This window comes from Tursiops truncatus, chromosome 10 (assembly GCF_011762595.2).
Source record: "Tursiops truncatus isolate mTurTru1 chromosome 10, mTurTru1.mat.Y, whole genome shotgun sequence".
NCBI lineage: Eukaryota > Metazoa > Chordata > Mammalia > Artiodactyla > Delphinidae > Tursiops > Tursiops truncatus.
In genome coordinates this window covers 55,741,122-55,756,089 of record NC_047043.1, presented here as the reverse complement: position 1 = coordinate 55,756,089, position 14,968 = coordinate 55,741,122, and the positions used below count along the sequence as shown (strand labels likewise).

Sequence of the window (14,968 nt, the reverse complement as noted above, 5' to 3'; positions counted from 1 at the left end):
AGCTGACAAGGTCTTGGTGCTCTGGCCGGGTGTCAGGCCTATGCTTCTGAGGTGGGAGAGCCGAGTTCAGGACTTTACTCCACCAGAGACCTCCCGGCTCCACACGATATCAAATGGCAAAAGCTCTCCCAGAGATCTCCATCTCAACGCTAAGACCCAGCTCCACTCAATGACCAGCAAGCTACAGTGCTGGACACCCTGTGCCAAACAACTAGCAAGACAGGAACACAACCCCACCCATTAGCAGAGAGGCTGCCTAAAATCATAATAAGGTCACAGACACCCTGAAACACACCACCGGAGGCGGTCCTGCCCACCAGAAAGACAAGATCCAGCCTCATCCACCAGAACACAAGCACCAGTACCTTCCACCAGAAGCCTACACAAGCCACTGAACCAACTTTAGCCAATGGGGACAGACACCAAAAACAACGGGAACTACGAACCCGCAGCCTGTGAAAAGGAGACCCCAAACACAGTAAGTTAAGCAAAATAAGACAGAGAAACACAGCAGATGAAGGAGTAAGGCAAAAACCCACCAGACCAAACAAATGAAGAGGAAATAGGCAGTCTACCTGAAAAAGAATTCAGAGTAATGATAGTAAAGATGATCCAAAATCTTAGAATGGAGAAAATACAAGAAATGTTTAATAAAGACCTAGAAGAATTAAAGAGCAAACAGTGATGAACAACACAAATTAAAAATGCTCTGGAAGGAATCAATAGCAGAATAACTGAGGCAGAAGAACGAATGAGTGACCTGGAAGATAACATAGTGGAAATAACTACCATAGAGCAGAATAAAGAGAAAAGAACAAAAAGAATTGAGGCCAGTCTCAGAGACCTCTGGGACAACATTACACACACCAACATTCAAATTATAGGGGTCCCAGAAGAAGAAGAGAAAAAGAAAGGGACTGAGAAACTATTTGAAGAGATTATAGTTGAAAACTTCCCTAATATGGGAAAGGAAATAGTCAATCAAGTCCAAGAAGAGCAGAGAGTCCCATACAGGATAAATCCAAGGAGAAATACCAAGACACATATTAATCAAACTATCAAAAATTAAAAACAAAAAATATTAAAAGCAACAAAGGAAAAACAACAAATAACATACAAGGGAATCCCCATAAGGTTAACAGCTCATCTTTCAGCAGAAACTCTGCAAGCCAGAAGGGAGTGGCAGGACATATTTAAAGTGATGAAATGGAAAAACCTACAACCAAGATTAGTCTACCCAGCAAGGATCTCATTCAAATTCGACAGAGAAATTAAAACCTTTACAGATAAGCAAAAGCTAAGAGAATTCAGCACCAGCAAACCAGCTTTAAAACAAATGCTAAAGGAACTTCTCTAGGCAGGAAACACAAGAGAAGGGAAAGACCTACAATAACACCCAAAACAATTAAGAAAATGGTAATAGGAACATCCGTATCGATAACTACCTTAAATGCAAATGGATTAAATGATCCAACCAAAAGACATACACTGGCTGAATGGATAAAAAAACAAGACCTGTATGTACGTTGTCTACAAGAGACACACTTCAGACCTAGGGACACATACAAACTGAAAGAGAGGGGATGATAAAAGATATTCTATGCAAGCGGAAATCAAAAGAAAGCTGGAGTAGCAATTCTTACATCAGACAAAATAGACTTTAAAGATTATTGCAAGAGACAAAGAGGGACGCTACATAATGATCAAGGGATCAATCCAAGAAGAAGATACAACAATTATAAATATATATGCACCCAACATAGGAGCACCTCAATACATAAGGCAAATGCTAACAGCCATAAAAGGAGAAACCGACAGTAACACAATCATAGTAGGGAACTTTAACACCCCACTTTCACCAATGGACAGATCCAAACTGAAAATAAATAAGGAAACACAAGCTTTAAATGATACATTAAACAAGATGGACTTAATTGATATTTATAGGACATTCAATCCGAAAATATAGAATACACTTTCTTCTCAAGTGCTCGTGGAACATTCTCCAGGAAAGATCATGTCTTGGGTCACAAATCAAGGCTTGGTAAATTTGAGAAAATTGAAATCGTATCAAGTGTCTTTTCCGACCACAACGCTATGAGACTAGACATCAATTACAGGAAAAGATCTGTAAAAAATACAAACACATGGAGGCTAAACAATACACCACTTAATAACGAAGTGATCACTGAAGAAATCAAAGAGGAAATCAAAAAATACCTAGAAACCAATGACAATGGAGGCACGACGACCCAAAACATATGGGATGCAGCAAAAGCAGTTCTAAGAGGGAAGTTTATAGCAATACAATCCTACCTTAAGAAACAGGAAACATCTCGAATAAACAACCTAACCTTGCACCTAAAGCAATTAGAGAAAGAAGAACAAAAAACCCCCAAAGTTAGCAGAAGGAAAGAAATCATAAAGATCAGATCAGAAATAAATGAAAAAGAAATGAAGGAAACAATAGCAAAGATCAATAAAACTAAAAGCTGGTTCTTTGAGAAGATAAACAAAATTGATAAACCATTAGCCAGACTTATCAAGAAAAAAAGGGAGGAGACTCAAGTCTAGAATCAGAAATGAAAAAGCAGTAACAACTGACACTGCAGAAATACAAAGGGTCATGAGAAATTACTACAAGCAACTCTATGCCAATAAAATGGACAACCTGGAAGAAATGGAAAAATTCTGAGAAAAGACAACCTTCCGAGACTGAACCAGGAAGAAATAGAAAATATAAACAGACCAATCACAAGCACTGAAATTGAAACTGTGATTAAAAATCTTCCAACAAACAAAAGCCCAGGACCAGATGGCTTCACAGGCGAATTCTATCAAACATTCAGAAAAGAGCTAACACTCATCCTTCTCAAACTCTTACAAAATGTAGCAGAGGGAGGAACACGCCCAAACACATTCTACGAGGCCAACATCACCCTGATACCAAAACCAGACAAAGATGTCACATAGAAAGAAAATTACAGGCCAATATCACTGATGAACATAGATGCAAAAATCCTCAACAAAATACTAGCAAACAGAATCCAACAGCACATTAAAAGGATCATACACCATGAGCAAGTGGGGTTTATCCCCGGAACGCAATGATTCTTCAGCATACGCAAATCAATCAATGTGATAAACCATGTTAACAAATTGAAAGAGCAAAACCATATGATCATCTCAATAGATGCAGAAAAAGCTTTCAACACCATTTATGATAAAAAATCCTCCAGGAAGTAGGCATAGAGGGAACTTACCTCAACATAATAAAGGCCATATATGAAAAACCCACAGCAAACATCATTCTCAATGGTGAAAAACTGAAACCATTTCCTCTAAGATCAGGAAAAAGACAAGGTTGTCCACTCTCACCACTATTATTCAACATAGTTTTGGAAGTTTTAGCCACAGCAATCAGACAAGAAAAAGGAGTACAAAGAATCCAAATTGGAAAAGAAGTAAAGCTGTCACTGTTTGCAGATGACATGATACTGTACATAGAGAATCCTAAAGATGCTACCAGAAAACTACTAGAACTAATCAATGAATTTGGTAAAGTAGCAGGATACAAAATTAATGCACAGAAATCTCTTGGATTCCTATACACTAATGGTAAAAAAAAATCTGAAAGAAATTAAGGAAACACTCCCATTTACTATTGCAACAAAAATAAAATACCTAAGAATAAACCTACCTAAGGAGATAAAAGACCTCTATACAGAAAATTATAAGACACTGAAGAAAGAAATTAAAGATGATACAAATAGATGGAGAGATATACCATGTTCTTGGATTGGAAGAATCAACATTGTGAAAATGACTATAGTACCCAAAGCAATCTACAGATTCAGTGAAATCCCTATCAAACTACCAATGGCATTTTTCACAGAACTAGAACAAAAAATTTCACAATTTATATGGAAACACAAAAGACCCCAAGTAGCCAAAGCAATCTTGAGGAAAAAAACAGAGCTGGAGGAATCAGACTCCCAGACTTCAGACTATACTACAAAGCTACAGTAATCAAGGCAGTATGGTACTGGCATGGAAACAGAAATATAGATCAATGCAACAGGATAGAAAGCCCAGAGGTAAGCCCACGCACATATGGTCACCTCATTTTTGATTAAGAAGACAAGAATAGGGCCTTACCTGGTGGCGCAGTGGTTGGGAGTCCACCTGCCGATGTAGGGGACTTGGGTTTGTGCCCTGGTCCGGGAGGATCCACATGCCATGGAGCGGCTGGGCCCATGAGTCATGGCCACTGAGCCTGCGCATCCAGAGCCTGTGCTCAGCAACGGGAGGGGCCACAACAGTGAGAGACCTGCATACCACCAAAAAAAAAAAAAAAAGGCAAGAATATACGATGGAGAAAACACAGTCTCTTCAGTAAGTGGTGCTGGGGTAACTGGACAGCTACATGCAAAAGAATGAAATTAGAACACTCCCTAACACTATACACAAAAATAAACTCAGAATGTATTCAAGACCTAAATGTAAGGCCAGACACTGTAAAACTCTTAGAGGAAAACATAGGTAGAACACTCTATGAAATACATCACAGCATGACCCTTTTTGACCCACCTCCTAGAGAAATGGAAATAAAAACAAAAATAAACAAATGGGACCTAATGAAACTTAAAAGCTTTTGCACAGCAAAGGAAAATATAAACAAGACAAAAGACAACCCTCAGAATGGGAGAAAATATATGCAAATGAAGCAACTGACAACGGATTAATCTCCAAAATTTACAAGCAGCTCATGCAGCTCAATATCAAAAAAACAAACAACCCAATCCTAAAATGGGCAGAAGACCTAAATAGACATTTATCCAAAGATGATATACAGATTGCCAACAAACACATGAAAGGATGCTCAATATCATTAACCGTTAGAGAAATGCAAATCAAAACTACAATGAGGTATCACCTCACACCAGTCAGAATGGCTGTCATCAAAAAAAAAAAAAAAATGGCCATCATCAAAAAATCTACAAACAATAAATGCTGGAGAGGGTGTGGAGACAAGGGAACCCTCTTGCACTACTGGTGGGAATGTAAATTGATACAGCCACTATGGAGAACAGTATGGAGGTTCCTTAAAAAACTAAAAATAGAACTACCATATGACCCAGCAATCCCACTACTGGGCATATACCCTGAGAAAACCATAATTCAAAAAGAGTCATGTACCACAATGTTCATTGCAGCTCTATTTACAATAGCCAGGACGTGAAAGCAACCTAAGTGTCCATCAACAGATGAATGGATAAAGAAGATGTGGTACATATATACAATGGAATATTAGCCATAAAACGAAAGGAAACTAAGTTATTTGTAGTGAGGTGGATGGACCTAGGGTCTGTCATACAGAGTGAAGTAAGTCAGAAAGAAAAACAAATACTGTATGCTAATACATATATATGGAATCTTAAAAAAACAAAAAAGGTTCTGAAGAACCTAGGGGCAGGACAGGAATAAAGACACAGATGAAGAGAATGGACTTGAGGACATTGGGAGGGGGCAGGGTAAGCTGGAACAAAGTGAGGGAGTGGCATGGACATATATACACTACCAAATGTAAAATAGATAGCTAGTGGGAAGCAGCTGCGTAGCACAGGGAGATCAGCTGGGTGCTTTGTGACCACCTAGATGGGTGGGGGTGGGTGGGAGGGAGGGAGATGCAAGAGGGAGGAGATATGGGGATATATGTATATGCATAGCTGATTCACTTTGTTATAAAGCAGAAACTAACACACACACATATTGTAAAGCAATTATAATCCAATAAAGATGTTAAAAAGAATTGCTGGGTCATCTGGTGAATATGTGTTCATCTTCTTTTTAACATATTGTCTAACTTTTCCAAACAGACCATTTGGCTGCACCATTTTATGTTCGCAACAGCAGTGTGTTCCAGTTTTTCCATATCTTCACCAACACTTGTTACCGTCAGGTTTTCCTGTAGTCATCTTGGAGGGTATGAAGTGGCATATCACTTATATTTTCCTAACGACTAATGACATCAAATACTTTTTACATATAGTAGTCAGCAATAAAAAAAGAGACAAACTGATACATGTTCCTACAACACGCAGGAACCGTGGGTGTGGGGGGGGGGAGAAAAAAGCATGCTAAGTGAAAGAAGCCAGACCCAAAAGACCACATATTGTATGATTCCATTTATGTGAAGTTTTCAGAAAAGGCCAGGTAATAGAAAGCAAATCACTGATTGCTTGGGGATGGGCACAAGGGAAACTTTTCTTTTTTTGCTGTGCTACACGGCTTGTGGGATCTTAGTTCCCCGACCAGAGATTGAACCCGGGCCCTCAGCAGTGAAAGCGTGGAGTCCTATCCACTGGACCGCCAGGGAATTCCCACAAGAGAACTTTCTGATGTTGCAGAAATGTGTTTTTTTTTTTTTTGCAGAAATGTTTTAAAAGTGTTTTGTGGTGATGGTCGCACAACTCTATAAATTTAATAAAAATTAAACTACATTCAAAATGGGTTAATTTTGGGACTTCCCTGGTGGTCCAGTGGTTAAGAATCCGTCTTCCAGTGCAGGGGACATGGGTTCGATCCCTGGTTGGGGAACTATAGATCCCACATGGCGAGGGGCAACTAAGCCAATGTGCTGCAACTACTGAGCCCACATGCTCTGGACCCCAAGAGCCACAACTGAAGAGAAGCCTGCATGCCACAACGAAGAGCCCAAGCACCACAATGAAAGATCCCACGTGCCGCAATGAAGGTCCCGTGTGCCGCAACTAAGACCCGATGCAGCCAAATTAAAAATTTAAAAAAAAAGGCAAATTCTTAATGAACTGATTCAGGAAATGAAAAAAAATTTTTTTAAGTTACTTTTATGGTTTGTAAATTATACCTCAATAATACTGAAGAAAAACTATTTTAGAAAATTAATGCATAGTTGAACTTTCAAGGAATAGTAATAGTAAATCCCTAAGAGCCAGAAATGAAGAACAAACTGAAATTCAGTGTAAGGTAAAGAATAGACACTGACTGCCTTGGAGGTAGGAGAAGGTGGTGCAGTGAAGCTGGTAATAAAGAGGCTTGGATCTTATCACCTCGTGAAATAAAATTCATATTTTATGGCAAGACAAGAAAAAACAGCACTTCCTGGTGGCACAGTGGTTAAGAATCCACCTGCCAATGCAGGGGACACAGGTTTGACCCCTGGTCTGGGAAGATCCCACGTGCCGCGGAGCAACTAAGCCCGCGCGCCACAACTACTGAGCCTGCATTCGAGTCCACGAGCCACAACTATGAGCCTGTGTGCCACAACTACTGAAGCCTGTCTGCCTAGAGGCTGTGGTTTCAACAAAGAGAAGCCACCACAACAAAGAGTAGCCGCTGTTCGCCACAACTAGAGAAAGCCCATGTGCAGCAATGAAGACCCAACACAGACAAAAATAAATAATAAATTTTAAAAAATATATACATAAACAAAAAAATCTTCTGTGCCCTTTGGCCTCCTCTCTCCCCTGACTCTGCATTTTTTTTTTTTTTTTTTTTTTGCGGTACGCGAGCCTCTCACTGTTGGGGCCCCTTCCGTTGTGGAGCACAGGCTCTGGACGCGCAGGCTCAGCGGCCATGGCTCATGGGCCCAGCCGCTCCGCAGCATGTGGGATCTTACCAGACCAGGGCACGAACCTGTGTCCCCTGCATCAGCAGGCGGGCTCTCAACCACTGTGCCACCAGGGAAGCCCTCCTTGGTTTTTAGATGCATCACTCCAATCTCTGTTTCCATGGTCACATGGCATTCTCCCGTCTGTCTTTTCTAAGAACACTAGTCAGGTTAGGGCCCACCCTAATGATCTCATCTTAATTTGACTACATTTGCAATGACTCCGTTTCCATATAAGGTCACATTCACAAGTGCTGGGGATTAGGACTTCAATATCTTTTTAGGGGGCACAATTCAACCCATAACGTCACTCACAGCAAGGAAAAGGAGATAAAGCTTTAGGCCAGCTAAGGACAGAGAGCTAGAACTGAAAGTTTTACAAAAAGCCAGAACCCAAGGAGTGCAGGGATCTTAGTCATCCTGGCAATTCTGCTGCCTGGAACAGTCCTGATCCTGAGTACGTATGTGCTCATTTGTTTAACTGGGCAAAGAACGGACACAAGTTGGAAGCGTAAAGAAGCCCCTGTGTCCTTGTCTTGTTGAAGTGAGGTTTTTATTTTCTGACAAACAAGGAAAATAAAGGAACAATGAACAGGCTAGAGAAGCAGCATAAACTGGCCTGAAAGAGTTAATCAATCCTAGTTTTGTTTTAACTGTTACTGATCTGTAGTGTCTGTAATTAGCTTTGTCCTTCACAAAGCTAACCTCTTAAGACTCTCTGACTCTGTGAATTACATCCTGCCCCTGGTATATACACCCCCTACACTCCCTTGTAACAGATAACCCCTTGGAGTGTTCTGCATTTCAGCAAGAAGGTCCTGGACCAATAACCCAGAGATGAACAGACCCAGTTACCCGGCTGCCTGACGCCAGCTGTGACCATTTTGAAATAAAGCAGAGAGAAGAAGAATGCAAGACCTTCACTACTTTGATCCTTATCACCTACCCCAGACTGCAAGCCCCACCTATAAGACATTTCCTGATTCCCCAGGGAGGAGGGCACAGTTCTTGAGGCGCCAGCCTGCTATGTTCTCTCTTTGCTTGGCAAAGAACAAAGCTACTCTTTCTTTTTCCTCCAAAACTCTGCCTCTGTATTTCTATTGAGTGTCTGTGCAGAGAGCTAATATTTTGCCATCAAAGTGAAGGGAGGAAGAGACTGAGGTAAGGTTGGAGAGAGGGCATAAAAGAGACAAGACAGACATTCACTCCCTAGGTCATCACAGGCCACACCCATCCCTCCTGTCTCATGGGGAGGGGGGGAGGGAACTTCACACATTTAAATTCCCTCCTTGGCCCCTAAGGCCTCTTAAATTTGTGACTTTAGGCCCTAAATTTGAGGCAGAGTCTGAATGGGTCTCCCAGAACTCAATAGGTCATCTTTTGTCCATAAGCCATCTTTGATGTCTGTTTTCATTGCTTTTTAAATAAATGTGGGGACTTCCCTGGTGGCGCAGTGGTTAAGAATCCGCCTGCCAAGGCAGGGGACACGGGTTCGAGCCCTGGTCCAGGAAGATCCCACGTATTGCAGAGCAACCAAGCCCGTGCGCCACAACTACTGAGCCTGTGCTCTAGAGCCTGTGAGCCGCAACTACTGAAGCCGGGGCGCCTAGAGCCCATGCTCTGCAACAAGAGAAGCCACCACAACGAGAAGCCTGTGCACCACAACGAAGAGTAGCCCCCACTTGCCGCGACTAGAGAAAGCCTGTGTGCAGCAACGAAGACCCAATACAGCCCAAAATAAAATTAATTTTAAAAATACCATTAAATAAATGTGGGATGAGGTATTCCTTCCCCTTCACACTCCCAGTTAAGGGTGCTCTAGTTAACACCATGGTGCTGTTAGTAACTTTTTTAATTTTATCTTTTATAATCAAATCATAGTCTGTTCACTCAAACTTTCGTAGCAGGACAGGAGCCGGTCACAATATTGGGCACTGTGGCAGAACAAAGAGAAGACATGCATAACATCTGCCTGATGGAGCCCAGTTAGGGAGGCAAGTATGTTGCAAGGCGTGTGAGTGTGCTGAGGGCAACGATTCATCACAGACTTGCTACTCAGTGTGGTGTGTCCCCTGTCCCCCTTCCCCCCCCGACTCCCCCTGCCGCCTGCAGCGTTAGCACCATCTGGGAGCCTGTTAGAAATGCAGAATCTTAATCCAGCTCCAGACCTGAGTCAGGATCTTCATTTTAACAAGATTGCTAGCAGGTGATACGTGTGCACATGGGAGCTTTTGTCCAGGAGGCAGAAATTACTTCCTAGCTGGGTGTCCAAGGATGGTAGCAATTCAGCCATCATCACCAGGACAAGGCCCTGTGCTGGGCACTGGGGACCTAGAGAAGAAACATGTCCCTGCCCTCAAGGAGCTCACAGGCTAGCAGGGAGGCAGACAGACAACCACATGAGTGGTGTAAAGGCAGGGGAGTAGCAGAGTTTGCTTTAGAGAGGAGGTGGCTCTGAGATGCTCAACCTCTAATGCTAGTAGAGGCATCATTTGTTCTAAGAAAACTTATAAAGCAGGCACAGTTGATCCAGCACAGCACCACTCAATTTCCTGTCGGTTCCAAGTAAGGTAAGAGCTTTCTGATGGGATCATCTTTGCGCTGGGGTTCACACAGCTCTTTGCAAAGTGGCACAGTGCCTCTCAGAGCCTCGCTTTTCACAACTACAAAAATTGGCCAGTTTGAAATTTTAATAGGAGTTATCAGGGTTATCCATGCTTTCACTGGAGCCACAAAGCCACGTTGTGAGAGGATGGCACGTAAGGACTAAAATGAAAACTTACTGAATGGAAAAAAACAATGCTGCTGGACAGTATGTGCACTATGAGATCATGTTTAGAAAAATAGTCCCATACATGGTATATGCACTATTTTTTTATTCTTTTTTTTTTTTTTTTTTTTTGCGGTACGCGGGCCTCTCACTGTTGTGGCCTCTCCCGCTGCAGAGCACAGGCTCCGGACGCACAGGCTCAGCGGCCATGGCTCATGGACCCAGCCGCTCCGCGGCATGTGGGATCTTCCCGGACCGGGGCACGAACCCGTGTCCCCTGCATCGGCAGGCGGACTCTCAACCACTGCGCCACCAGGGAAGCCCCTGCACTATTTTTTAACGTGTGCTATATATAAAACTATACATATAGAAAAAGTACTGTAATAACTGACTTTCCTGGATAGTGTAATTAGCCTTTATACACTTGAACAGCACTTCATTTTCAAAGAAACTTAAACGAAAACATTTTAAAAGTAAGTACATTGGAAATTGGAAGTAATGTTAATCCCAATTATCTGAGTGGAGTGATTATGGATGAAATTTTCTAATATACTTTCTAAATTTCTTGCAATGAGCATATATCCATCAGGGCCTTTTGAATTGTCAGAAGCCCTAACCCTAGCCCACTTTCTTGCTGAGTCTGCAGGTCTCTGGCGCCCTCTGCCGAAGTATCTCTAAGGTGCATGTCGCTCTCCTGGGGGTCTTGTTAAAAAGTAGATTCTGTTTCAACGGGTGTGGGGCGGGAACTGGGAGTTAAACAGATTCCCAGGGGACCCGATGTTGGACCACACCTAATGACAAGGATTGAAACTGCTAGGCCACGAAGAGTTAGTCTACATCAGCAACCACAGTACCACCGCCACTGTCAGCCTTGGACATCGGTCCAGGTCTGCGCCAGGGAAAGCCTAAACCTAACGCGGAAAGGAGCCAACGCCGGCAGAAGGAGGCCTAGGACTCTGCCGGCGGCCCCGCCCCTCTAGGCCCTCGGGGAGCCTCTATTGGCCACCGCACCCACGTGAGCGTCGCATCACGTGAGACCGCAGTCCTACGCGGAGTGTGCTCCTCCGGGCGTCCGTGGCTGGCGCAGCGGGCTCCAAGGTGGGATGTCAGAGTCCGAGAGGGGCAGTGTGTGCGCAGCCGCCTGCACCGACGCCTCCGCCGGCTTCCCTCCGCCTCCCCAGGCCAACTCGCTGCGGCGCCGCGTTTGGGGACACCTAAAATCCGTTCTGCGATTGGGTTAGTTCGCTTTTGGGGAAGATGCACACCTCCTACATCCACTCTCTACCTTTTTTAAAATATATATATTTATTTATTTGGCCATGCCGGGACTTAGTTGGGGCACGTGGGATCTTTTTAGTTGGGGCGCGTGGGATCTTTTTAGTTGGGGCACGTGGGAGCTAGTTCCCGGGGCCAGGGATTGAACCCAGGCCCCCTGCATTGGGAGAGTTTTAGCCACTGGACCACCAGGGAAGTCTTCTCTATCTCTCATTTTGACTGAGAGAAATGTTCTGGGCATTCCCCCCAATGCTGAGAACTCCTGAACTACCTCCCCATGTCTGCTAAGGTGTACGTCTTTGCCGCTTCCATCCCGAGTCATAGGCCAACTTATGCTTGTTAAAGAGGTTTCATTGCATCTGCAACCCAGGGTTAGGCCCTGACCTAAGAATCAGTAGACAGGCTGATTCTTTAGGTGTAAGCCTGTTTAGGGCTAACCCAGTGGGAGCTGCCATGCTTGCGGTTGGTATCCTGCTGGCTGTAATTCTTGGAGTAAGTGGTCCAAAGTAAGATGAGTGACTGTGAGCCATGAGGTTTTTCTAGTCTTCTCAGTTGTGCAGCAGACCTTCATAAGCCTTTACGTAAGCAGGCTGGCACTGGCATATACAGTGCTTCTGTGTAAATCACGCAGAGACACTCTTTCCTCAAGACACTATATATTCAGTTGCTGGGAAACTGTTAACGAGAAATGAGAGTATTAGGTTTAGATGGACACCATCCCCCCAGAGGAAGCAGCTCTGTCTGCCGGCAGGTTTAAAACTCAAAACCGAGCAAGGGGTCTGCATATCCTTTGTGTAGGAGGCTTCTGAAGGTCCTCTCTTCTCTCAAGGCTCTCCTTTAAAAAAGAAAGAAATCTGCACGTTCTCCAAGTGATGCTTGGGATCGCCCTTCAAATAGTCCCAGGTGTGGTTTCCCCAGGAATGGCTGTGTCCTGGTTCGGAGCCAGGAGCCACACTGCCTGGGCTTGAATCCTGGCGGCTCCCCCCAGCTGTGGCACTTTAGGCAAGTTACTTAATGCCTCAGGATTTTTATCTGTAAAATGAAGTTAAGGAACACATGCAAATGTACTGAAAACAATTCGCAGAGGGCCTGGCTCAGAGTAGAAGCTCAAGAATGCCCAATGGGACCGGCCCGAGGGGGATGCAGCCTTCACAGCATGGCGGGGAGACAGGACTTATACGTGCTTTACCTGCTCCCGGGAAGTGAGGACTCTGCCCCTGATTTACTCATCCCTCATATCGAGTAATAAGTACTTGGCCCTCCGGGATTGAACTTCAAGCCTTGGTCACTGTGGGGGCAGTAAGAGACTGGTGTTCAATAGAAAATAACTGGATAGGAATTCACATTTGACCTCGGCCCAAGGTCACATGGCTGGCAAGATGGCCAAGTATGGGTCTTCTCTGAGGTTGTTTCAGGTGTAAAGTGGGTGTGCGCCCTGCTGAGGGTTAAGTGAAGCCCTGTGCAGGAAAGCTCTGAGGACCCCCAGGCTGTGGTGGCCCGGCTGCCAGCAGTAACCATGACCCTGGCTGCTGTGAGGGGGTCTGCTGGTCATGCTGCCCAGGGCTGGCCGTGGCTGCAGTGACACTTTCTCCTGCAGGTGAACGTGGGCTTCTGCGTCTTAGGCATTATTGTGATGGCCACCACCAATTCTCTGATGTGGAAGTTCTTTAGCCGGGGCCTCAGTTTCTCCATGTCTTCAGCCATTGCATCTGTCACAGTGACTTTTTCAAATATCCTCAGCTCGGTGAGTAGCCTGAGCGTACAGTTTCTCTGTCCCAAACCTGGGCTCTGGGAGGGTTCTGGGTGGGTTGTCCTTGGGCAACCCCTGCTTCTACATAGGAGAAGGGCCAGGAACTGAAGCAGAGGTTGGGCTGTGTCTTGACTCCCGGTGGCTGCCCCTCTAATCTCTAACTTGGAGGAATTCTCAAGTTAGATGGGGATGAAGTCCAACTGTCAAAAGCCTACTTGCTTGCTGCTGCTCAGGGGTCTGTGAACTCAGGCAGGAGATGTGGAGGGTCGAGGTTCTTCTCTCCCAGTGGGGCTGAGCCACTCAGCCCTGCAGTCCAGGCAGGGAGGACTTGGTGGACCAGCTGTGTGCTGGGCCTGGCTGCCGGCCTCTGCTGGGCTTTCTTGTGCACTTTGCTGGGTCCGATGCTGTGAGGAGGTACCCTCCCCACTTCTCCAGGTGAGATACGCTGAAGGTAACAGATGGGTTTCAGGCCCAAGACTTCCAGCGCCAGACCTCTCCTCCCACCCTAGGAGGGCACTCAGCCACAGGGGAGTCAGGTGGTGCCCAACCACCGTGGTCGCATCCTGTGGGCACGTGCCTGCCCAGCCTCACAGCTGTCTCTGTCCTGCAGGCCTTCCTGGGTTTTGTGTTGTATGGAGAGTGCCAGGAGGTCTTGTGGTGGGGAGGAGTCTTCCTCATCCTCTGCGGACTCACCCTGATCCACAGGGAGCTCCCACCACCCAGGAAGGCTCTTCCACACAAGCAGCAGTAGCACCAGCGGGCTGGGCGGACCTGCTGGAAAGACAGCGATGGCGGCTCAGGCTCGGGTTGGCGTGTGGGGACTGCTTCTCAGGGCGATCTGGGTGTGCAGCCTTCTGACCCTCGGCCAAAGAGAGATGCTTCCCAGGGAACCAGGCCTGTGACCGAGCAGCCTTGCGGGTGGACAGCTCCGGCTTCGCAGCAGTGTTCTGCCCGAAGCCTTCTCGGTCCGTCTGCTCGGTGCTGTTGATTCTCACGCTCCACAACCCACCCAGTGAGCCATGGCAGGTGTGGGAGACCCTGGGGTTGGTGGGCTTCCTGTGTGGACTTGAAACCATGCTGTAACTGCAGTCCTGTTGCCTAACAAAGGCCAGTCATGGAATTTTGGAATCAGCGACTGGTGGGGCTTTCGACAACTTCACACTGATATGTCAGGCCGTCAGCGTCATGCTTCTGGATTATGGCAAGAGAAGGAAAATTAGATTAATAAATACCTTTTTTGTAAGTTAAAACTGCCAGGTGTGGAATCTTAATTCTTTCCTACTTTTTTTCCTTTCCTAAGTTTTTGGAGTTAAGAGCAGCCAGGGTGAGCTGCAATTCCTGGAGGGGGAGTTGAAACTCCTCCGCTTCCAGACCTGCGGCCTGACTGCTCTCTGCCTGCGTGGTTCCTTCCTGACTTCACGCAGGCTGGCGCTCTTCAAATTCAGGAGCATGTGTCCATTCTCTTGGTCCCAAGGAGAAAAGCTTGACCTCACTTTGGGGGCCTAGTTTTATTTTACTTATT

At 45.2% G+C, this 14,968-nt stretch overlaps 1 protein-coding gene and 1 non-coding gene across 3 annotated transcripts in view; both read left to right on the top strand.

Annotated features, from left to right (window-relative positions):
• Nucleotides 1-2,491, top strand: part of KIF15 (kinesin family member 15) — an 80,548-nt gene extending 78,057 nt beyond the window's left edge. For both annotated transcript variants that reach the window (XR_012334555.1, XM_073811026.1), the window contains one exon: nt 3-2,491. Coding sequence is in view for 1 of the 2 variants with exons in the window: in XM_073811026.1 (XP_073667127.1) it covers nt 3-50 (48 nt within the window). In the remaining variant the exon portion in view is untranslated. The remainder of the gene's footprint in view (nt 1-2) is intronic.
• Nucleotides 2,492-11,452: 8,961 nt separating this feature from the next.
• Nucleotides 11,453-14,672, top strand: LOC101322018 (uncharacterized). Its single transcript, XR_004528494.2, has 3 exons — nt 11,453-11,657; nt 13,294-13,440; nt 14,057-14,672. It is a non-coding gene; the product is annotated as an uncharacterized protein (transcript).
• The last annotated feature ends 296 nt before the right edge of the window (nt 14,673-14,968 follow it).